This window comes from Aureococcus anophagefferens, assembly GCF_000186865.1.
Source record: "Aureococcus anophagefferens unplaced genomic scaffold AURANscaffold_1, whole genome shotgun sequence".
NCBI lineage: Eukaryota > Pelagophyceae > Pelagomonadales > Pelagomonadaceae > Aureococcus > Aureococcus anophagefferens.
The window spans coordinates 867,607-890,318 of NW_008705561.1; the positions used below are offsets into that span (position 1 = coordinate 867,607).

At 70.4% G+C, this 22,712-nt stretch overlaps 5 protein-coding genes across 5 annotated transcripts in view; 1 reads left to right on the forward strand and 4 right to left on the reverse strand.

Annotated features, from left to right (window-relative positions):
- The window catches only part of AURANDRAFT_70514 (hypothetical protein), a gene marked incomplete at both ends in the record, with an annotated part of 10,063 nt that extends 4,502 nt beyond the window's left edge, over nt 1–5,561 (reverse strand). Inside the window, 3 exons of the mRNA XM_009034488.1 lie at nt 34–669; nt 1,107–1,135; nt 2,786–5,561. Of these exons, the coding sequence (XP_009032736.1) occupies nt 34–669; nt 1,107–1,135; nt 2,786–5,555 (3,435 nt within the window). The remainder of the gene's footprint in view (nt 1–33; nt 670–1,106; nt 1,136–2,785) is intronic.
- Nucleotides 5,562–6,606: 1,045 nt separating this feature from the next.
- Nucleotides 6,607–7,503, reverse strand: AURANDRAFT_60552 (hypothetical protein; the record flags this gene model as incomplete). The annotated part of the gene is made up of 1 exon (XM_009034487.1): nt 6,607–7,503. The coding sequence occupies one exon, from the start codon at nt 7,501–7,503 to the stop codon at nt 6,607–6,609; it is 897 nt and encodes a 298-aa protein (XP_009032735.1).
- Nucleotides 7,504–9,035: 1,532 nt separating this feature from the next.
- Nucleotides 9,036–13,576, reverse strand: AURANDRAFT_60553 (hypothetical protein; the record flags this gene model as incomplete). The annotated part of the gene is made up of 2 exons (XM_009034486.1): nt 9,036–10,313; nt 11,585–13,576. 2 exons carry the CDS (start codon nt 13,574–13,576, stop codon nt 9,036–9,038), a joined length of 3,270 nt encoding a protein of 1,089 aa, XP_009032734.1.
- Nucleotides 13,577–14,197: 621 nt separating this feature from the next.
- On the forward strand, nt 14,198–15,841 carry AURANDRAFT_70515 (hypothetical protein; the record flags this gene model as incomplete). Its single annotated transcript, XM_009034020.1, has 2 exons — nt 14,198–14,883; nt 15,084–15,841. The coding sequence occupies 2 exons, from the start codon at nt 14,198–14,200 to the stop codon at nt 15,811–15,813; spliced, it is 1,416 nt and encodes a 471-aa protein (XP_009032268.1).
- Nucleotides 15,842–18,982: 3,141 nt separating this feature from the next.
- AURANDRAFT_60555 (hypothetical protein) lies at nt 18,983–20,962 on the reverse strand (the record flags this gene model as incomplete). Its single annotated transcript, XM_009034485.1, has 1 exon — nt 18,983–20,962. The coding sequence occupies one exon, from the start codon at nt 20,960–20,962 to the stop codon at nt 18,983–18,985; it is 1,980 nt and encodes a 659-aa protein (XP_009032733.1).
- Nucleotides 20,963–22,712: the final 1,750 nt, after the last annotated feature.

The window sequence follows — 22,712 nt, forward strand, 5'->3', positions numbered from 1 at the left end:
CTCGTCGCCCTTGGCCTTGGCGCGGGCGACGACCTCGGGGATGTCGCGGCCCGGCGACCCCGACGACGACCGCGGCCGCTCCCGCGGCGTCGCCTGGACCCGCGGCGCCTCGCGGGGCGCCTCGGCGCCCCGGGGCGTCGCGTCGCCGGACCGCCGGCGCCGCGCGCACTCCACGAGGCCCGCGGACGCGGCGCGCACGCCCCGGTCCCGCAGGTCCTTGAAGGCGCGGCGCGCCGCCTCGACGTCGCCGCCGTCGAGGAGCGCCTTCGCCGCGCGCAGCGCCGCCGCGTCCTCGCCGCCGCCCGGGGGCCGCTTGCGGTTCCGCGCGCGCTTCCGCTCGACGCGCTGCCGCGTCCGCTCGGCCTTGGCGTCCTCGGCCTCCGCCGCGGACCGCGCCTCCCGCGACACGCGCTCCGCCGCGCGCTCGAAGGCCTCCTTCGGGGGCGGCTCCACGTTCTCCGGCTCCGCCCGGGGCGTCGGCGCGCCGGCGCGCGCCGCCGGCGCCTCCTCGTCGGCGGGCGGCGGCGCGTCGCCCTTGGGCCGCGCCGCGGGGATGGACCGCCAGAGGCGCTTGATGCCCGACGACACGGACCCGCGCAGGCCGCCCTTGGACTCGTTCGACGGCTTCATGGCCCGCCGAAGCATGCAAGCGCTTGGCAGCGTCGCAGCCTGAGTCCCAACCGGCTTCTCGACAGGGAAATGTTTACGCATCTTTACGTGTTGAACGCTGCCCAGCGCCGCGATGATCGAGGCTGCCTAAACCTAGGATGGACGCGCTGCGCCTGGAGTGGACGACGGGCAAGGACGGCGAGGTGGCGTGTGTCGGCGGGCGTACCGTGCTGGGTTGCAGCGAGCTCGACGACGACGCGTTCTGCGTCGCCATCGACGACGAGGCGTTCCTGCGGATCCGGGGCCGCGTGCCCTTTGGCTGCGAGAGCGAGCCGGGCCACGAGTACAACTTCCTCGGTCCGGGGTCGCGGGCGACGACGCCCTTCGCGGACGAGGCGGCGCGGCGCGCCGTCTACGTCCGCGAGCGGCGCCGGAGCCGGACGATAGAAAACGCGACGCTCCGCCACGCGCACCTCGTCGCGTCGGGCCGCACGCACAGCGTCGTCGTCGGCGGCGACGGCACGGCCTACAAATTGTGGCACGGCGAGGCGCGCGACGACGCGCTCCTCCTGTCGCCGCTGCGCATGCACCCGACGCCGTACGTCGTCCGCGTCGTCGCCGCGGGCTGGACGGACTTCCTCCTCCTCTCCGAGGCCGGCGCGCTCTACGCCTGCGCCGTCGACGAGGACACGCCCCGCGCCGTGGACGCGCTCATCGGCGTGCGCATCCGCGCCATCGCCTGCGGCAGCGAGCACTTCGCCGCGGCGAGCCACCGCGGCGACTGCTACACCTGGGGCAAGGGCCAGGGCAGGAAAAGGGTGATTCAACGTCGCTTCAACGTGAGTGTTCCGCGCGCGCGCGCTCCGGAAAAAGCAACCACGCGTCGAGACCGTCCCGAGAGATGATCGCTCGTCCAAGAATCAGCCGAAACGAGTGGAAAACGGCCGAGAGAGGAGCCTTTGAAGTTGGGAATTTCGCACCCTTTTCCTGCCCAGGCAAGGGCGCCGCGGGGCGGCTGGGCCACGGCGACGAGGACGACGTGCCGCGGCCCAAACTCGTGGACGCCCTGGCGAACTCGAACGTCTGCGCCGTCGGCGGCGGCCTGGCGCACACGCTCGCGCTGTGCTGCGACGCAAACGGCAAGCACGGCGCGATCACGATGGCGTTCGGCGAGGGCAAGCACGGGAAGCTGGGCGTCGGCGACGCCGAGGATCGCCTGCGCCCCGCGCGCGTGCGCATGAACGGCGTGTCGTCCCTGTCCCTGGGCCACCAGCACACGCTCCTCGTCGACGACCGCGGCGACTGCTTCGGCCACGGCTGCGGCTACCGCAACGGCCACCCGGACCACGCGGACCTGCCGTTCCCGCGGCGCATCCCGGGCCTGCGGGGCGTCGACGTCGTCGCCGTCGCCGCGGGCCGCTACCGCTCCTTCGCCGCGGCGAAAGACGGCAAAGTCTACGCGTGGGGCGGCGACCGCGCGGCGCGGCGCAAGTCGAAGCCCGCGATGGACGAGCACCTGCGCGTGGCCTGCGACGTCTGCCACGTCTGCCGCCGCCGGGACCACGTCGCCCGGGCGCCGCGCCTCCTGAGGGAGGCGAGCCGCCTGCAGGCGCGCGAGGAGGAGCCGTTCTGGCCCTTCGCGCGGCCGATCCGCGTCGTCGACCCGGAGTTCGACGAGGACATCCCGCCGGACACGGACGAGTGCAACTACCCGGCCCAGCCCGTGGTCATGGAGATTTCCGCCCACCACGAGCCCTACGTCGTCGACGTCGTCGTCGCCGTGAAACGCGACGCGGGCTTCCCGGGCGCGCCCGACGACGCGGGCGAGTTCTTCCGGTCAAACATCCGCCAGCTCAAGTGGCGCGTCGACCCCTTCGACTCGCGGACGCTCATCCTCACGCGCCACGCGCGGTCCCACGGCGACCCGCCGCCCGTGGACGACGCCTTCACCTTCAAGGACCGCGGCCGCGCGGCGGACTGGTGCTTCGTCCTCGACCAGTGGTACGTCTGGGAGCCCCTCTAAAAGCCCGGGTGTTAGGGGCGATTCGCCGGGGGCACGAGGACCGCCCCTAGAAGGTGAGCGCGATCTCCCAGGCGCCGGCGACGGCGACGTTCGGCGCGCGGAGCACGAGCGAGGAAGCCTCGGAGTTCCACGCGAACTCGACGGCTTTCCCACTTTGCGACACGGCCGTCGGCGGCGCGGCGAGGCCCAGCACGACGACGCGCTCGACGACATTCGTCGGCGCGAAGCTGCCCGCGTCCGCGGCGATGCCGAGCGCCGCCGCGCGCGCGTCGCAGTCGTTGCCCGCGTTCGCCGAGAGCTTGCCGCCCGCAAAGGTGAAGACCGACTTGTGGAAGGCGCCGCCCGTGAAGCCAAAGGTCTCGAAGTCGTCGAGGTAGAGGCTGCCCGACGCCTCGCCGGCGTCGTCGAGCGCGACCGTGAGCTCGTAGGGGTCCGACCGCATCGCGGCCGTCGACCGGCGGAGGCGCCGCTGGCGCGGGATGATGGACCCGCCGCGCTGGAGCGCCGGCGCCGTGCCGTCGAGGGGCGCGGGCACGCCTTTCGCTAAAACGCCGCCGCTGCGCTTCGTCATCGCGGCCGTGTGCGTCTCGAACCACGTCGTCCCCTTTGGTAAATAGACGTCGACCGTGGAGACGCCCGCGTCCGTCGCGGGCTTCACGAGCAAATCCTCGCCCACGAGCCAGGCGTCGCCAACCAGCAAAGCGTCCGCGTCGTGGGCGTGGTGCGCCCACAACGGCCGCATGACCGGCAGCCCCGCGAACCGCGCGGCCGCGAACGTCGTGTACCAGTACGGCAGGAGCGCGTAGCGGTCCGCGATGGCGCCGCGCATGCGGGCCGTGTGGGGCTCGCCGAAGGACCAGGGCTCGCGCCGCTTCGCGTCGTGGTGCGCGTGGCCCCGGAAGAAGGGCGTGTAGGCCGCGGCCTGGATCCAGCGGACCATGAGCTCGGGGTCGGGATCGCCGAAGAAGCCGCCCGCGTCCGCGCCCGCGAAGCTCAGCCCGCAGACCGAGATGGACAGCAGCATCTGCGACGCGACCTTGAGGTGGTCCCAGCGCGCGGCGTTGTCGCCCGTCCAGATGGCGCCCCAGCGCTGGGACCCCGCGTAGAACGCGCGGCTCAGCACGAACGGCCGCTTGTTCTCCTTCGAATCGCGGAGCATGAGCCCCTCGGCCGTCGCGCGGTGGAAGTACATGCCGTAGAGGTTGTGCCACTCGCGGTGCTCGACGCCGCCCAGGTTGACGAGCGTCTTCGCCATGGTCACCTCGGGCCCGTTGAAGACCGACGGCTCGTTCATGTCGTTCCACGTGTAGAGGTTCGCCGTCGACCCGCCGTAGTTCGCCAGCGAGAAGCGCTCCGCCCACCACTGGCGGACGTGGGCCGCCGTGAAGTCGAGGTAGGACGAGCTCCCGGGCCAGCACCAGCCCTCGAAGTCCTTCAATTCGCCGTGCTTCCGCTCCTTGACGTACAATCCGGCGTCCGTCGCCTTCTTGTGGACGTCGTAGTTGTTGTCGCGCTTGATGTGGGGGTCGACGATGGTGACCATCTTCCGCCCCGTTTTCGCGAGCGTGTCCTGCATGGTCGCGGGGTCGGGGAAGAGGTTCGCGTCCCACGTGAAGTAGCGCTTGCCGTCCGTGTGCTCGATGTCGAGCCAGAGCACGTCGTAGGGAATATCCAACGCCTCGAACTGGCCGTGGACCGCCGCGACGTCCTTTTCGTCCTTGTAGTTCCAGCGGCACTGGTGGTAGCCCAGCGCGAAGAGCGGCGGCAGCTCCTGCGCGCCCGTCAGCGCCGCGTATTTCGCGAAGCCGTCGAGCGGCGTCTCCGGGAGGATGAGGAAGAGGCTCAGGACGCCGGACTCGGACACGAAGTGCAGGTCCCAATTGGTGTCGTCGGGCCCGGCGCCGACGTCCACGTAGGTCTCCGTCGGGTTGTCGTAGAAGACGCCGACGGTCGAGTGTTTCTCCCGCCCGGGCGCGACGGCCCACGCGAGCGGGATCGTGCCGTAGAGCGCCATGGGCACGTCGAGGTCGTACTCGAAGACGTCCAAATTGTAGAAGCGGAAGGGCTCGTCGTAGCCGCCGCCGCCCGTCGTCTTCTTGAGCGCGAACTGCGACGCGTGCTCGGCCAAGCCGAAGAGCGCCTTCGACCCGGGGAACGACACGTCGACGCCCACGGACATGGGCCCGTTGGGCACGTCGTCCGTGTGGCCGCTGAAGGTCTCGGAGAAGTCGCCGTCGTCCTTGGCGACCTCCGCCGCCTTGTAGGTCTTGACCTCCTTGGTGCCGTCGGCGAAGCGCGCGAGGCCGTCCTCCCAGTAGCCCGCGATCTCGAGGCACCGCTCCCCGTTCCAGGCGAAGCCGTCCTCGCAGCCGTGGGAGTCGGCGTCGCCGCCGCTGGGGTCGCCCAGGGACGGCGCGGCGGCCGCGGCCGCGCGGCCGCGCTCGTAGTGGAGCAGGTCCTTGCCGTTGACGACGATCAGCGGGTCGCCGCCCGCGGGGCCCAGCGACAGCGTGAAGGGCGCGTAGGTCACGGCCACGGCCCCGCCGCCGCCGAGGGTCAGGGTCGCGCCCGCGGGGGTCTTGGAGAGCTTCGCGTCGCCGTCGAGCGCGAAGGGGCCGAGGAGCACGTCGTCGGGCTCCCAGCGCGACACGCCGGCCTCCGTCACGCGCACGTTGACGACGCCCGCGTCGGCGTGGGGCAGCACGGTCACGACGAGCGGCGCGAGGGTCCCCTCGGACACCTCGAAGCGCAGCGCGCCGTCGGCCATGGCCACCGAGGCGTCGTTGACGGCGTAGGTCGGCGGCGGCGCCGCCGGGCGCGCGTGGACGCGGCAGAAGCGCGTGTCCTGGCACGTGCGGAACTTGCTCTTGTCCACCGCGCGGCACGCGACGCCCAGCAGCGCGAGGCGCAGGAGGGAACGCATGGCTTCGGCGCGCACGGCCGCGTGTAAAGGCGGCGAGTTCGATGGCGAGGACTGGATGCAGGCCTTCAATGTTGCCGCACTTACGGCTTGGCAGCCCCTTGGAAGCAATGGCTACCTGGCTCTTCGGCTCGGCGCCGGCGCCAGCGCCCGCGAATGAGGCGCCGGCGCCGGCGGCCGCGCCGAAGAACGGCAAGAAGGCGCCGCGCAAGGACATCATGAACGGGCGCCTCGAGAAGCGCTCCGGCGACGGCAGCTGGAAGGCCCACGGCTTCTACGTCCATTCGACGATCCTGTGCTACTACCTGGAGGACCAGGACGGCGTCGAGGACGCGCCCCACGCGAGCATGAACCTGTTAAGCGTCGAGAAGGTCGACACGAAGATGAAGGACGGCCGGAAGGTCGTGCGGCTCTGGATCGACGAGAAAAAAAAGGTCGAGCTGCGGCAGGCGCCCAAGGACGGGGACAAGGACGACGCGTCCATCGACAAGTGGGAGCAGGCCTTCACGGCCTTCGTCGAGCAGGCGAAGACGAACGGCGCGCGGCAAAAGTACATCGACGACCACAAGCCCAAGAGCCGCATGCGCCGCATGTCCGAGTCCGTGGAGATGACGCTCTTCGGCGCGCCCGAGGACCCCCAGGCGAACCTGAACGCGCTGGCGAAGGCGGGCATCATCGAGTTCTACACAGGGCAGCAAAAGAGAGCGAAATTCCCAACTTCAAAGGCTCATATCTCGGCCGTTTTCCACTCGTTTTGGCTGATTTTTGGACGAGCGATCATCTCTCGGAACGGTCTCGACGCGTGGATGCTTTTTTTTGGAACGCGCGCGCGCGGAACACTCACGTTGAAGCAACGTTGAATCACCCTTTTGCTGCCCAGGTTCTACAAGGCGCACAACCCTTCAAAGCTCAAGGACGTCGACGGCCTCATCGAGAAGTACAAGACGGCCGGCGTCGACGTGCCGACGCTCTTCGAGGCCATCAAGAAGAAGTACGAGGCGGCGGGCGCGCCGAGCTAGGGCCTTTTAACGGTGCGGGCTATTTAGAGTCGGACTTACCGGTGCTCCCTCCGGAAGCTCGCGCGGGACGCGCCGCGCGCGCCGCTCGCCGTCGCGACGCGCCGCTTCTTCCGCGCCTTCGTGAGGCTGCCGGGCGCCCAGCCCGGCGGGTTGATCCAGACCGTGGCGATCCACTTCGTGTCCGGCGCGCGCACGTCGCAGCCGCCGTGCAAAGCGTAGCGGTCCAGGGGCCCGAGCTCCGTCCACTTCGCCGGGTCGGGATTCGAGATCGGCTCGTGGTTGTACCAGAGCACGGCGCGGCCCTTCCTCGGTCTCACCCACACGTTCCTCCGGCAGCTCGCTTCCCGAGAGAGATCCCAGGGCTCGCCGTCCGGCGCCGCGGGGTCGCCGTCGCGCCAGCCCATCGGCATCGTCGCGACGTCGTCCTCCTCGGCGTCGCCGTCGGTGAAGCTCACAGAGCCGTCGTCCGCCAGCGGGAACGACGTCTCGCCGCCGGCGTCGACGTCGTTCAAGTACAACGTCAACGTGAGGTAGCGTCCGACGCCGTGGTTGCGCCCCGTGTCCAGGTGCAGGTAGTAGTGGCCGCCGGGCTCGTAGCGCGCGGTCTGCACCGGCTCGGACCCGTGGACCATCGAAGGAGGGAGGCGAGCGACGGCGGCCACTCGCCGCGACAGATCGAAGGCCGCGTCGCCCGCCTTCGCGTGGTCGAGCCAGGCGTGCTCGCTGACGCGGATGACGCCCTCGTTCCGCAGCGTGCCCGACGGCTCGAGGAGTCCGGCGGACGCGGCGACCAACGCGTCGGCCTCCGCGGCGGAGCAAAAGTCCTCGATGAGGAAGAGTTTCGGTCTCACGGCGAGCGTCTCGACGACGAGTTGGCGCCCATCCTCCGTGTAAGCGCGCTGCTTGTAGCCCTTGCGCACGGGGTCGAACATGAAGAGGCCTGGTTGCCTGTCGGGGCTCGGGCGCAGCCAGACCAGGCAGCCGAGGAGGGCTGCGGTGGCTAGGATCGACTTTGTGGGGGCGCTTATCCAGGGGATCGACCTTGTGGATCCCATGCCTAGGCACTTTGCTTCAGGCGAGCCCGGCAATGAGGATGCTGCTCGATGTCGTCGGCGCTCCCATTACTGCTTCAGGCAGCTGGAAGGCTGGGTTTTGGGGCTCCATCGATGGGCTGCGACCGACGTTGAAGACTTATTGAAGCCAGTGCTGCATCTCGATAGAGGATGGGCTCGACCCTGCGCGCCTGTGAGTAGCGCCGAACGAGACATGGAGGCCGCGGCGCTCGAGATGCTGCGCGCGCGGCGCGCGGGCCAGAGCGCCGACGTGGCCGCGGTGCTGCAGCACGGCGCCCGGGACGCGGCGAAGATCGCGGACGCGGCCATGTCCCTCGCGCTCGCCGGCGTCGACGACGACGCCGTCTTCCGCGCGCTCGGCGCGCTCCTCGACGCCGCGCCCGCCATCAAGGACAAGGCGGCGCGAGCCGCCGCGCGCGCCAGGTGCGGCGTCGCGGACTTGCCGCTCGCGCGGTCGACGTGGCGGCGGCTCGGCGGCGCGCGGCTGAGGCCCTGGGACGCGCCCGCGCTGCGCGCGCTCTGGGCCTACAGCAAGTCGCGGAAGAAGGTCGCGTCGTCCGGCGCCGCGCCGCGCGCGGCCTGGCCCCCGGCCTTCGCGGACTGGAGCCTGCCGCTCGTCGTCGACGTCGGCTGCGGCTTCGCCGCGTCGCCCGCGGCGCTCGCGGCGCGGACGCGGCGCGTCAACGTCCTGGCCTGCGACCGCGCGGCGCACGCGCTCCTCTACGGGCGGTCCCTGGCGGCGCGGCTGCGCCTCGCGGACCGCTGCCAGATCGTCCGCGCGTCCGCCGAGGACGCGCTGCACTGGGTCCGGGAGCGCTACGCGGGCCCCGTCGAGAGCGTGCTCTTCCAGTTCCCGACGCCGCCGGCGCTGCCCGAGGGCCGCAACGCGCAGCTGCCGTCGGCGCCGTCCAAGTACATGGCCTCGCCGCGCATGATCGACCTCGCGCGCCGCGCGGGCACGCCGGGCAAGACGACGATCCTCGTCGCGTCGAACGTCGAGGACGTCGCCGTCGCCGCGCGCGACGTCTTCGCCGCGACGGCGGGCCTGCGCGTGCTGAAGGCTTCCGAGGCCCTGGGGCCCACGTGCGCGGCGGGCGCGCCCGAGGCCGCGCTGAACGAGCGCGCGCGGCGCTGGGTCGCGGCCGGCGGGCAACGGGCCGCGGGGCCGGACTTCCTGCCGCGGAGCCCGCTCGTCGTCGGGACGCGCGTCGTCCAGACGGAGACCGAGGGCGAATACGAAAGCGCGGGGAAGCCCGTCCACCGCGTCGCCGCGGTTGTGGTGACGTCCGGCAACGCCATGTCCTTCCAACGGGCGACGCGCGACGACGACGGCGACTACCGGAAGCTCGTCGCGCGCATCCGGGGACCGAAGCGCCAGCGAACCTAGGTCGCTAGTCCGCTTTCGCGCGCGTCGGCAGGCGGAGCGCGGCGAGGAGCGCCAGCCCGGCGAGCGCGCCGCCGAGCGCGAAGGGCCGCGCGGGGTCGCCCGCGGCCTTGCCCGCCCGGTAGAGTCCGGCGAAGGCCTTCGAGGAGCAGATGACGGCGAGCGTGTTCAGCGACGCGAGCGCCGCGGCGAGCGCGCCGCTCTCGGGCGCGTCGGCGTCGCCCGCGGCGCGCCGCTCGGCGACGACGGCCGCGGAGAGCTGCTGGACGCACGCGTCGGCGCCGATGCCCGGCGCGCCGAGGAACAGCCCCAGCGCCATGGGCAGGGGCGCGCCGGGCCCGAAGTACCAGACGCACCGCTGCAGCGCCGCGGCGAAGAGGCCGACCTTGAGCGCGGCACCCGCGCCGAGCGTCGCGACGAGGGGCTTGACGAGCAGGGACTGCGCGAGGAGCACGTCGACGCCGACGACGAACATGGCCGCGGCGATGCCCGACGCGCCGAGGCCCCACTGCTCCATCATGAAGGGGTGGTAGACCGCCTGCTCGCCGCGCGTCGTCGCCGACAGGAACGCGACGACCGCGAGGCTCGCGAGCCCCGGCGAGGCGAGCACGCGCAGCGACGCCGCCGGGTTCTTGAACTTCGGGCCCGCCGCCTTCCGGACCTTCAACGTCTCCGGCAGGAGCAGCGCGTAGCCGAGGAACGCCGACAGCAGCGCGCCCACCGCGAACGCCGCGACGCCGGGGAAGCCGAGCGTCGCGTCGAGCGCCGCGCCGACGGCGGGGCCCAGGAGCATGCCCGCGCCCATGCTCGCGCCCGCCACTCTCCCCGTCGCCGCCGCGATGCCCGCCGGCGCGACGGCGTCGCCGATGGACGCCTGCGTCGTCGCCGCCGCGACGATGGCCGCGGCCTGCTGGAGCACCTGGCACGCCAGCAGCGGCGCGGCGCCGATGAACCCGTAGCGGGCCGCGGCGAGCGCGGCGACGGCGCCGAGCTGCGCCGCGACGCAGCCGCAGAGCACGGGCCGCCGGCCCGCGGCGTCGCTGAGCGCGCCGCAGGACGGCAGCACGAGCAGCTGGGCGACGGCGCCGAAGAAGGAGATGGACGCGCTGTGCGCCGCGACGTCGTCCGTGACGCCGGCGATGATGCGCGGGTTCACGGGCACGAGGCTCATCGTCGCCAGCATGCGCAGCGTCGACACGACCGTGACCGTCGACAGCCACGACGACGAGCCGGGCGCCATCGATGATGGTGCGGCGGCCGTCTTGCACGCTGCAGCATTTGCAGCCTTGTCAGAGGCCATGTTGATCGGAGATGTGAGATCAGTCAGCTTCAGGTATGAAGATCCCTCAACATGCACTAGACTTGCACCTCATACTCAACGATGGTGGCCTCTCATCGGCTGCTGCGGCTGCTCTGTTGCAGCCCGCTGCTCGCCGGCTCGTCGCTCCTCTCGCGGACGCGGGCCTATTTCACGCAGGAGCGGCCGGAAACGCCGACACCCGCGCGGCCGCCGATCGCGAGACAGCCCCCGAAAAACACGGCCACTCACGAGCCGCCGTGGAGCGGCTGCGGCGCCGTGAAGCGCTGGGCGGCGGCGCACCGCCCGGACTGGCGCGCGGCCTTTGGCGGCAAGATGTCGCACTCGCAGTCCGGGCAGGACCTCGTCGTCGTCGCGCTCGCGCACGCGCTCTCGCGGGGCGCGAACGCGACGCTGACCGGCCCGTTCCACTACGTGGACCTCGCGGCCAACGACCCCAAGTCGGGGTCCACCACCTACCTGCTCGACGCCTGCTTCAGCTGGAAGGGCCTCTGCGTCGAGCCGAACCCGCGGTACCACGCCGCGATCCGCGGCGCGCGGAGCCGCCCGCTCGCGGACGCGTGCGTCTCCGACCGCGAGGTCGCGGTCGACTTCCTCGCGACGGGCCCCGTGGGCCACATCGCCGGCCGGAAACTCGTGCCCATGACGTGCACGACGCTGCGGCGCGTGCTCGAGAAGCACAAACGCGTCACGTACCTGTCGCTCGACGTCGAGGGCCACGAGCTGCCCGCGCTCCGGGGCATGGACTGGAACTCCACGGCCGTCGACTTCATCACGCTCGAGAACGCCAAGGCGGACCACGTCGCCTACCTCGGGAGCCGGGGCCTGCGGCCCGTCGTCTGCGTCGGCATCGACACGCTCTTCGCGCGGGACCCCCTCGTGCCCGCGGCGTCGGCCTGGTTCGACGCGAACGGGGCGTCCCTCGCGCCGCTCTGCGTCGACAGGGACGTCGCGCGGTGCCAAGACGGCGACGCGCGAGGCTACTCCTGCGCCGTGCAGACGCCCGCGGTCTGGAACGCGTGGCAGGGCAAGTTCCCCGGGCGCAGGGGCACCGGGTAAGTGCGTCCCTCGGGCTCGGGACCCCATCTCATAGTTCGAGTTCAGGCGCATTAGAGGGCCTTGAGGAGCGCCGCGCAGCCCGGCGTCGCCTTGGCGAGCTTCTTGAGCTGCGCCTTGTGGCCGCGGAGCTCCGCCTTGGCGTTCTCCGTGCCCGGGGACCGGAGGAGCGCCTCGAGGACGAGCGCGCCGCGGTTCGAGTCGCACCACTGGCCGAGGTGGCCGGCGACGAGGCCCGCGAAGGCGCCCGCGAAGGGCCCGCCGGCCGCCGCGGCCTCGCGCTGGAGGAGCGTGATGAGCGTCCGGTGCGCGACGTCGTGCTCGAGGACGAGGGGCTTCCCGGACGCGTCGACGTCGTCGTCGCCGCCGTCGTCGTCGTCCAGGGCCACGGCGACGTCCTCGGCGTCGACGCTCTCGTCGTCGTCGTCGTCGTCGTCCGCGAAGGCCTTCTCGACGTCGTCGTCGTCGTCGTCGTCGTCGTCGTCGTCGTCGACCATCTCGTCGTCCATGGCGCCGTCGTCGTCGTCGTCCGCCGCGAAGGGCGCGGCGTCGTCGTCGTCGTCGTCGTCGTCGCCGCCGAAGTGCTTGGGCTTGAGCGCCGGGTCCGCGGCCTCCGTGAGCGTCGCGTCGAAGGCCGACCCGAGCGCCGCGCGCGCGACCCGGGCCGCCGTCTTGTCGCTCTTCGTCGCCAGCAGCGTCTCGACGAGCACGGCGCCGCCCGCGCGGCTGCCGAGGAGCGCGGCGCCGTAACTCTCGACGAGCTTCGACAGGTGCGGGAGCACGGCGGCGCGGAGCTCCGCGCGCCGCGTCGCGTCGGGCTTCTTCGACGCCGTCACGACCTTCTCCGTGCCCGGCACGGGCACCGCGAGCTCGTCGGCCTTCTTCGACAGCAGCTCGAGCTCGACGGGGTCGAAGTGCTTCGTCGCCGCCGTGCCGCAGAGGAGCCAGAGCAGGAGCTTCGACCCGTTCGGGTGGAGGCAGACCTCGAGGAGCGGCGGCGCGCCGCCGCCGCCGCCCGCGAGGTCGCCGAGCAACAGCTTGTGCGCGGCGACGGTGTCGTCGACGACGTCGCAGAGCCGCAACACCGCGAGGTACGCGTGCGCGTGGCAGAGCGCCGCGCAGACCTTGCCCTTGAAGCCCTTGAGCAGCTTCTTGCGCGTCTTCGCGTCGGCGTAGGTCGCGAGGCCCGCGACGGCCAAGGCGCCCCGGCGCGTCGACACGACGTGCGCCGCGCCGTCGGCCGCGCGGCCCGCCATCGCCCGGAGGCGGTACGCGTCGCCGGGCTCGCACGCCTCGACGTACTCGAAGAGCAGGTCGTGGGACAGGTGGAGGTGCACGAGGGCCTTGTCGCAGAGGCGCGCGAGGGCGCGCTCGACGCCGTCGAGCACGCGGCCCTTGCGCGTCGCGTTCGCCGCGAGCACGTCTTTCAAAGAAGAGCCGGCGCCCGTCTCCTTGGCGAAGAGCGCGAACTCCGTGCCGAAGAGCTCGGCCCGCAGGGACGCCGCGTCCTGCTTCGACACGCTCTTGAGCGCGGCCTCGGCGACCTTGGCGCCCGTCGCGTGCGTCGCGAGCTTCGCGAAGCCGCCCTCGAAGCTTTTGAAGAAGACGCGGCGCTCGTCCTTGACGTGGCGCAGGAGGCAGAGCGCCACGTGGCGCGCGTAGGGCAGCTTCGCGAGCTCGAGCATGCGCGGGCCGAGCTCCGCCGCGATCTTCGCCCGCTGCTTCGCGTCGCCCCACTGGATGAGCGACTGGACGACGCGCGCGGCGTCGTGCTTGAGCGACGCCTCGTAGAGCTTGCCGTCGAGCGCCTTGAGCGCGCCGGAGATGGTCTTCGACCGCTTCGCCGGGTCGAGGGCCTTCTCCCGGAAGACGTTCCAGAGCTTGACGCTCTCGCTCACCTCGCCGCCGCGCACGGTGGTGACCTTGAGCGCCTTCTTCCCTCCGAGCGGCACGGCCGCGGGCTCCTCGCGGCGCCGCTTGACGGCCTTCTTCTTGTCCGTGGACACGACGCCCTTGGCCGACGGGGCCGTCGCGAAGCTCCCCTTCTGCGGCAGGTGCGTCTTGGCGCGCTGCATCTTCGCGCCGCCGCCGCCCTTGCCGCCCTTGCCCCGGCCCTTGCCGCGGCCGCCGCCGCCGCCGCCGCGGCCTTTGCTGCCGGACTTCGGGCCGCCCATGGTGGGAGGGGTTTGCGCTTCTCTTGCGTGCGTCTGGTGGTGCACGGCCCTGGACGCGCTGCTGCTGGACGACGCGGAGAGCTGCCGAAGAGCCGAGCTCAGCAAAACATCGCCAAGCCAACAGAGCAGCTTTGTGGCAGTGGAGATCGGCGGCCGCAGGCGTGCGCGGCGCCTGCTAGTTGCCACCAAGCAGTCCACATGGAGCGCGCCGACAGCGAGCCCACGCTCGAGGAACCCGCGCAGCTCGAGCCGGCGTTGGCGCCGGAGGACGCCGCGCCGGGCCCCGCCGGCGAGCGCGCGCGCACGGACTCGGAGGTCGAGGCCCTCCGCGACGGCGACGGCGACGACGCGCCGCGCCTGGGCTTCGAGGCCGCCGCGACGGGCGTCGAGTGGCGCGAGGGCGACGCCGTCGAGGTCTTCTACCGGACGCTCGAGGACGGCAACGGCGGCTACTTCCCGACGGCGTCGCCCAGCGACTGCCTCCGGAGCCCGCGCGTCGCGCGCACGGACTGCTGGGTGCCCGCCGTCGTCGTGCGCGACTACCAGGGCTGGCGCGACGAGCGCGTCGTCGTGCGCCACACGCACGAGCACTGGCGCGACGCCCGGGGCCAGCGGCTCGACATGCGCGACGAGGCCAACGCGGTCCAGCGCTTCGCGCCGGCCCGCGTGCGGCCCGCGGCCGGTTTGGGCTTCCCGAGCCGCACGCGCGCGTCCCTGGGCCTCGTGCTCGTGCGCTGGGGCGGCGAGGAGCAGCCCGAGTCCTGCGACGGCACGCACGCGGGCGGCTGGGGGCCGTCGGGCGCCGTGCCGAGCCACACGTACGCCGCGGGCCTCATGGAGGCCATCCACGGCCGCGTGGGCACGTCCTACGAGGCCGTCACGGCCTACGTCGCATCGACGGACGACCTGCGGTCCCTCTGCGAGCGGCGGCTCCTGGACCTCGTCGCCGGCTGCGACCATTACGGCGCGCTGTACCTGCTCTGGCCGACGCAGTTCGACGACGGCACCGCGGGGCGGCCGGGCATGGTGCCCGCGTCGCCCTTCTTCGACCTCATGCAGCGCCTCGAGGGGGCGGGCATCCCGAGCCGCTTCCCCCACGCGGCCCACGTCTACCGGACCCTCGTGTCCAAGGAGTGGACGAGCCATTTGGGCGCCGTCGGCGCGCTCGCCGTGCCGCCGACGACGCGCGTGAACCTGAGCGCCATCGAGCGCGACGCCGAGGGCGCCGCGCGGCGCGCCGTGGATGCTTTGAAGGTCGTCGGCCGCGACTTCAAGGCGCGGCGGCCCAAGGACGGCGGCGCGAAGCCGTGGGCGCCGGGGCGGGACAAGAGTGATTCAAGATCGCTTCGACATGAGTGTTCCGCGCGCGCGCGTTCCGGAAAAAGCATCCACGCGTCGAGGCCGTTCCAAGAGATGATCGCTCGTCTAAAAATCAGCCGAAACGAGTGGGAAACGACCGAGATAGGAGCCTCCAAAGTTGGGCATTTCGCACTCTTTTCCCGCCCAGGTGGACGCGCGGCGTCGCGAAGTTGGGCCACTCCTGGGAGGCCATCGACGTGCGCGCCTGGCGCGGCAAGGGCCAGCTGCGGGACGCGCTCCGGTCTCTCGCGCGGCAGCCGGGCTGCCGCGCGGACTACGTCTTCGTCCAGGAGTTCGTCGAGGCCGTCGGCGAGGTCCGCGCGTACTGCGTCGACGGCAAGCTCGAGAAGCTCCTCTACACGCGCTTCGACGACCCCGACGCCGGCGACGAGCCCGTGGGCGAGGAGGACCAGGGCCGCTTCGTCACCTTCTCCGAGCTCGAGCGGGCCGACGCGGTGCAGCAGTGGTTCCGCGGCGACGAGGCGCTCGCGGACGCCGCGGAGCGCGAGGTCCGGACGCTCGTCGGCCGCTGGCTCGCGTGGCTCCGGGGGTTGGACAGCGAGCCGCTGCCCTTCGTGCGCGTCGACGTCTTCGTCTGCGTCCACGACGACCCGGCGACGGGCGCGCCGAAGCTGTCCGTCGCGACGGGCGAGCTCACGGAGCTCGGAGCGTCGTTCCTCGGCTGGCGCGACGGCCCGCGCCTCGTCTTCGACGCGCTCCTGCGGTCCTGCTTCCGCGACCGGCCCTGCGAGGGCGGCGCCTACCCGCTGCCGGCCTGGGTCGAGCGGGACCTCGACGACGGCCGCAAGCGCGACCGCGGCAAGAAGAAGAAGCGGAAGACGCACGCGTCCCCGGGCGACGAGCCCGTCGCCGCCTAGGGCTGCCCATAACCGGTCGATCGATGTTACTGCGGAGTTTCGCTTACGTTCCACTAGTGGCCAAGTTTCCAGGGCGTCCCCTGGCGTAGTGATGGTTTCGTCTGACACACTGCTGTCGTCGGGTTTCATCCGCCAACGCCAAGAGGGCGTCGACGCCGGCTCGAAGGCGGTCCAGGCAGGCCTCGCCGACGTACTCCGGGAGCGAGATGCGCACGCACAGTTGACCGTCGAACGCGAAGCAGGGCACCTCGACGGCGTGCGTATTCCACAGGTAATCGTGGACGTAGGTCTTGAGTTTCTTGAGCCGGATACCGCCTAAAGGCCGGCCCCCTCTGGGGCCCTCCGGAACGAGACCAGAGGGGTCCGCCGGAACGAGACTGAGCAGCCTGTCCATGGGCAGGAAGACGGACGCCATCGAGACGCACATGCTCTCGGAGACGAGCGGCGGCGAGCCCCAGTGCAGCGCGAGGGAGTTGAGCCCGGGCGCGTTGCTCAGGACCTTGGGCAGCATCTTCGCCCGGTGAGCGAGGAACGCGGGCTCGCGGCGCCGCGCGATGGCGACGCAGAGCGGCAGCACGATAAAATTCGCATAGTCGCGCGTCGCCTCGTCGTAGAGGCCGCGCGTCAGGTGGTCGATGCGGTAGCTCGGCGACCCCGTGTCGAACCAGGAAGCGTCGATCCAGGGCGCAAGGGGCCGGGACCCGAGGATGAGCGCGCCGGACGGTCGCGGCGCGTAGAGCCATTTATGGAAGTTCACGGCGTAAAAGTCCGCGCCGATGTCGTCGACGTCGAGGTCCGGCAACGATCCCGGCGCGTGGGCGCCGTCGACGAGGCAGGGGATCCCTTTCTCGTGGCAGATTCGGACCATCTCCTTGACGGGGAAGAGCACTGACGGCTTCGAGCTCACGTGGTCGAAGACCGCGAGGCGCACGGGGCCTTTTTTCGCCGCGGCGTCGAGTTCGTGCGGGAGATAAGTGAGGATCGTGGCGGCTGATTCAAACCACTTCGCGCTGAGCTTGATGGTGTGGAGCGTCGCGCCCGCGCGCTCGCACAGGTCCGCGAGCGCGTCGTCCACGGAGTGGTAGCGCACGTTCGTCGTCACGACGACCGGCGGTCGAGTGTCGGGAGTTTGAGCGTCGGAAGCCGGCCTTCCACGCCCACGAGCGGGCGCGGCGGCGGGCGCGAGCGAGCACGCTTTCAGCGCCGCGAAGATGCCCACGGACACGTTCTCCACGAAGTGGAGCCGCGCGGGGTCGCGGCAACCCACGTAGCTCGCGACAGTATCTTCCGCGCGCGCGACGAGCGCCGGCGCGACGGCGCGGTGCCACTCCATCGGCTGGCGATTCGCCATCTCGTCGACGGTGCGTTTCAGCGCGAGCGCGCCGACGCAAGGGCCGCTGCAGCCGCCGTGGTTCAAGAAGGTCGTCTTTGCGGTCGACGCGAAGGGGAATTTGTGCGAACCCTCCTGTGCGAGGAGCCGCCGCTCCTCCTGCTCGATCTCCACCACGGCCGCCGCGGCGGCCCGGTCGTCGCGATCCAGGGTCACGTAGTCCGCGACGTGCTCCACGACGTTTTCCGGAAGTCGTATGAGGTTGCTCCGCTCGCAGCCGTTGCCCGTGAAGAGCAGCGAGAGCTGGTCTTGCTGGTTTCCATGCCAAAGCATGGACGCCATGCTGTGGCAAATCTCGATGCCTCAAGGTGCAAGCGCTGAGGAGGGGGGGGTTTGCTCCGTAGTGGCGCCCCGGCCGACCCCTCCAGCGCAGCGACGCGGTACTCGAAAGTCACGATCTTGAGCGCGATCGAACCTTCATAGTACCGTCGACTAGGAAACCAAGGGGCACGTCCAACACCATCGATGGTGGCGAGATCGGCTGTGCCGGATTTGTCCGTAGGAGCGCGGTGGACGAGCGAGGCCCGTAGGGTGGATTTTGGACCGACACCGAAACGGCGTCTCCGGAACTCACCAACCGTCCAGGGCGACGCCAGGGGTCATGGGGCGTCGCCCCGACCACAAAAAGCGACCGTTCTGCACCTATACGCAGCGCATGGCTGGCGCGTATACGCGCGTATTCGTACGTAGGCGGTCCTTTTTCGAGGATATTGTGCCGAGATCGTCGAGTTAGAAAGAGCTTGCTTCACGCGAGCGTAGCCACCGGACCTCTCCCGGCGCATGCAAAAAAGAGTGACTTTAGACGCCGCCGTCGCGCGACGGCGCCGACCTTGCCGAAGCAACCCCCCCCATGCTGAGGTCGATCGTGAGTTGCCGGCCCTTGACGACTTGAGCTCTGGGCTCGCGTCGCGTGTTCTCACCGCGCCCGCGCGACGTCGGCCCGGTCGCGCGGACACCGCGCAGCACCGCACCACGGCGCGCCAGGTCCGAACCGAGCCGATGGGTGGCGTCCACGCCGCGTGGCTCGTCGCCGCGTGGTGCGCCGTCATCTTCGCCGTCTTCGGCGCCGTCTACTGCGTCACGCGCGTACACGCCGACTTCAAGGAGAAGCCGGCGCTGGCGGCCATGAACATCACGCACATGCTGCCCATCGTCGCCCTCTGCTACTACGGCGTGCTCGGGTACCGCGCGCGGCCGGATGAAATCGAGCGGCGCATGTACGAGTACGACGGCGACGCGGAGATGATCTGCGTCGTGCAGATCGCGCTGCAGGTCTTCGTGACGACGATGGCGCTGTCGACGCGGGACAAGAGCCTCTTCAAGCCCGAGCTGCTGGGCCACCACGCGACGACGGCCGCGCTCATGGTGCTGTGCCTGCGGGGCACGTTCGCGCACAGCTACCTCGCGGTCTTCTTCGGCGTCACGGAGCTGTCGACGATCCCCCTCAACGTCATGGACACGCTCAAGAACTTCAAGGGCCTGCGCAAGAAGCACCCGACGCTCGACTTCGCGTCGAAGCTCTCGTTCGCGGTGTTGTTCCTGTCGCTCCGCGTGGGCCTGAGCTCCAAGGTGAGCGTCGAGTTCCAGGCGGATTTGTACGAGCTCTGGCAGGACGACCGCGCCGCGTCCGTGGGAACCTGCGCCTTCATGTCCGTGGCGAACCTCTTCGTCTGCGCGCTCCAGCTCTACTGGGCGTCGCTCATCGTCAAGGGCCTCTACAAGATCGCCACGGGGCAGGACAAGAAGGGCAAGGAGGAGTAAGGTCGCACGCGGGGCTCCCTAGCAGGCGCAGAGCGAGCCCGCGGCGCCGGGGTCGTTCTCGTAGAAGACCTTGGCGGACGCGGAGATGCGCGTGAGGAGCGTCTTGAGGGGCTCCTCGACGTGGGGGAGGACCGCCGTCTTCCACGCGTCGGGCCCGGCGTGGAGCACGGCGTAGTCGACGAAGTGGGCGTCCGCGCGGAGCCGCGGGCTCGCGTACTGGAACGCCGCGGCGTCCTCGCCGACGGCGATCTCGCAGAGGGGCTGCGTGTCCTTCATGGCGTCGGACACGTCCTTGAGCTTGTGGGGGTCCGACGACACGGCCTGGTAGCACTCGACGAGGTCGCCCGTGTTGAAGAGGAGCGACGTCGTCGACGGGCCGCGCGCGAGGCGCGACGGCCGCTTGTGCTGGACCTTCATCTGCTTCACCTTGCGGATGAGGGCGCTGAAGACGCGCGCCCACATGACGGGCATGCGCTCCTCGGGGAAGTCGCGCAGGATCTCGAACAAATTCTCCTTGGCGAGGCGCTCGACCTCGACGTAGTTGAGCGCGCGCATCATGAGCACGAGGCGGAGCTCGCCGACGAGGAAGAAGTCCAAGTTCAGCGCCATGCCCGACGTGTAGATGCGGCCGTCGGAGCCGATGACGCCCTGGTTCGCGATGATGAGCAGCCGGTCCTCGTAGATGAGCTCCTGGGGGCAGAAGAGGCGCCGCGTCATGCGCTTGAAGAGCGCGAGCCGGAAGTTCGACGACCGGTGCTGGAAGTACTTGATCGCCGTGAGCCGCTTCGCCGAGATCTCCTCGCAGAGCACGCCCTGGAGCTCCGGGCTCAGGAACTCGATGAGGTCGCTGTAGCCGATGCGCCGCTCCATCTCCTCCGTCTGGAAGAGGAACGACCGCACGGACGCGGCGACGGGCCGCGTGATCGCGAGGTCCACGAGCATGTTGTTGATCTGGTCGTAGAGCTGCTGGTGCTCGATCTTCTTGATGTCGAGCGTCGACGTGATGGCGCAGACGGCGCCGATGATGTAGGCCCACATGAACCCGCCTAGAAACATCATGACGATCATCAGCGCGTACTCGGAGATGTTCTGCGCGAGCACGTCGCCGTAGCCCACGGTCGTCAGCGTCATGATCGCGAAGTAGAGCGAGATGACGTACTGGTGCTTCGGGTTTTTGATGTTCCACTTGGGCAGCGGGTTGTCGTCGTCCAAACCGTCGCCGCGCACGAACGCCGTCATCCACGAGTTGCCAAAGCCGGAGCTCGACGCGTTCGCCGTGTAGCCCCAGAGGCAGGCCATCCAGTGGCAGGCGATGACCGCGAGGATGACGAACCCCCAGAGCTGGATGATGCCGTAGGACACGCTCATGTCCGCGCGGTAGCGGTTGATGAGCCGCGACGACCGCATGATCCGCAGGAGCTTCGCGAGGCGGAGCAGCCGCAGGAGCCGCGCCGCCGCCAGGTCCCCCATCGCGGGGAACATCATGCCTAGGGCGCCAAAGGGGATGGACGAGAAGAAGTCGAGGCAGAAGTAGCCCTTGAGGTAGTGCGCGACGATGCGCTTGTGGTTCCGGACCCACGTCAAACCCTTCTCCTTGGGCAGCTGGTAGTGGAGGAAGAACTGGAGGGCGACGTCGCAGAGGAAGATGGCGTTGACGAACATGTTCACGCCGAAGAGCGCCATGTAGTCGTTGACCTTGTCCTCGTCCGTCACGAAGCCGACCTCCGCGGGCGTGACGACGGCCGTGTAGACGAGCGCGAAGCAGAGCACGACGTCCCAGTTCTGGACGTGCTTGTTCTTGTCCGGCGCGATGGTCCAGGAGCCGGCCTCCGTGTGCTTCATCTGCTTCGCCGCCTCCTGGGCGGCGCTGACGTCCGACGCCGCCGTCGGGCTCTTCGGCCCGAGGTCCGGCCGGTCCCCCTTCTCCACGTTCATGATCTCGAGGTTCTTCGCCGTGAGGTCGCTGGGCTTCTCCGTGGGGGTCACGAACTGGACCATGGAGGGCGCGTGGCCGTCCAAACGGCGGACGAAATCGGCAGAGGCAGCCCTCGCCCGGGCCGCAATCGATGGATCTCTGATTTTTCAACAACAGGAATGCCGTTCATGCAGACTTCATAATGCCGTTAATGCAGACTTCAACAATTATCCGGTCCTAGGCGAACCAGGCGCCCGCCTCATTTTTCAACAACAGGAATGCCGTCATGCGTGGCCTTCAACGGCAGACTTCAAGGGCATTATCCGGGGTCCTAGGCGAACCAGGCGCCCGCCTCCACGCACCCGTCCACGCCGCGGTCGTCGAGGTAGGACGTGTTCGTGCCGTCGCTCCAGAGCACGCAGCCGCCGCCGGCCGTGTAGTTGACGAACACCCTCGTGCCCGTCGCGAACGCGCGGTCGCGGACGCAGTACTCGCCGGGCGCGTGGCAGGACGGGTCGCAGGTCGCGTTCCGAGCGCAGCAGCCCTTCTCCGGCGCGCAGCCCGCGGTCTCGTTCGCATCACCCCGGGGCGCGCCGAGGGGCGCCGCGTACGCGCGCTCGACCGCGTCGGACCGCGCGAGCCAGCCGTCGGCGCCGCACTCGTAGCCGAAGCCCGAGCCGTGGTACTGGTAGTCCGAGGCCGCGATCAAGAACTGGGCCATGGACTTGAGCAGCGTGTGGTCGTCGTTGGCGTGGGGCACGTGCGTCAGCATCGCGTAGTCGCCCTGCGTCGCTTCGATCTCCGCGATCGACGCCACGTGGTCGAAGTTGCCGCCGCCGCGCTCGTCGTTCGTGCCGTCGCAGGGGCACTCCGCGATGGGCTTCGACGGGTCGCAGGTGAAGGGGCCCGGCGTGTAGTTGCAGATCAGGGTCCCGTTCTTCCCCAGGATCTCGCGCTTGAGCCGCCAGAGCGCGGCGACCAGGCCCGCGTTCCACCGCTTCATGGTCTCGTCGTCGCAGCCCGCCTCGGACGTGCAGACGCGCACGCAGCCCATGTCGCCCTCGAAGGGGTTGCAGCCCTGGAAGCCGTCGATGAAGACGCCGTTCAACTTACCCGCGGTGACGAGCGCGCGGCTCGTGTTGAGCCACCGCTCCGCGCCGCACTCGGACCCAAAATCCCAGACCGTGCGCGGCACGGCGTCGCCGTTGACGTCGCGCAGCTGGCACTCGGGGTGCGCCTCCATCCAGTGGTCGTTCTCGAAGTTGTGCACGCGGACGAGATCGATCGCGTAGTAGAACCACTGCCGCTGGTCGGGGTTGAGCGCCCGGAGCGCCGCGGCCTGGGCGGGCATGCGCACCTCGCTGCGGTCGATGCTGCCCGCGGGCCGCGTGAGCACGGGGTTGTTCAGGAAGATGGGCTGCTTGGCGACGTAGGCGAGGGCCTCGTCGTTCAAGGGGCCGCTGCTGTTCACGCAGAAGGTGTAGCGGGGCAGCGTGTCCCAGGAGAAGGGCAGGTAGCCCAGCGTGTGGTTCACGGCGGACGCGCCGGCGAGGGCGCAGGCGAGGACGAGGCGCGGCAGCGACATGGGTGCGTGCGTGTGGGCGGTGCGCGGTGCGAAGGGTGTGTTCGGTTCGGAGAGCGGCGGTGCGCGGCTCGTCGCGACTCGGCCGGCGGCGCTTCAAATCTTCAACTTGATCTTCAACTTACAGCATCGCCACCGTCTATCCGCAACACGCGACCCCATCAGCGAGCAGACCGGTCCATTTTAGCGAACGCGGTGCCCTAGGCGTCGGGCGTCGGCGCCGAGGACTCGATCTGCGTCGACTCCCAGAA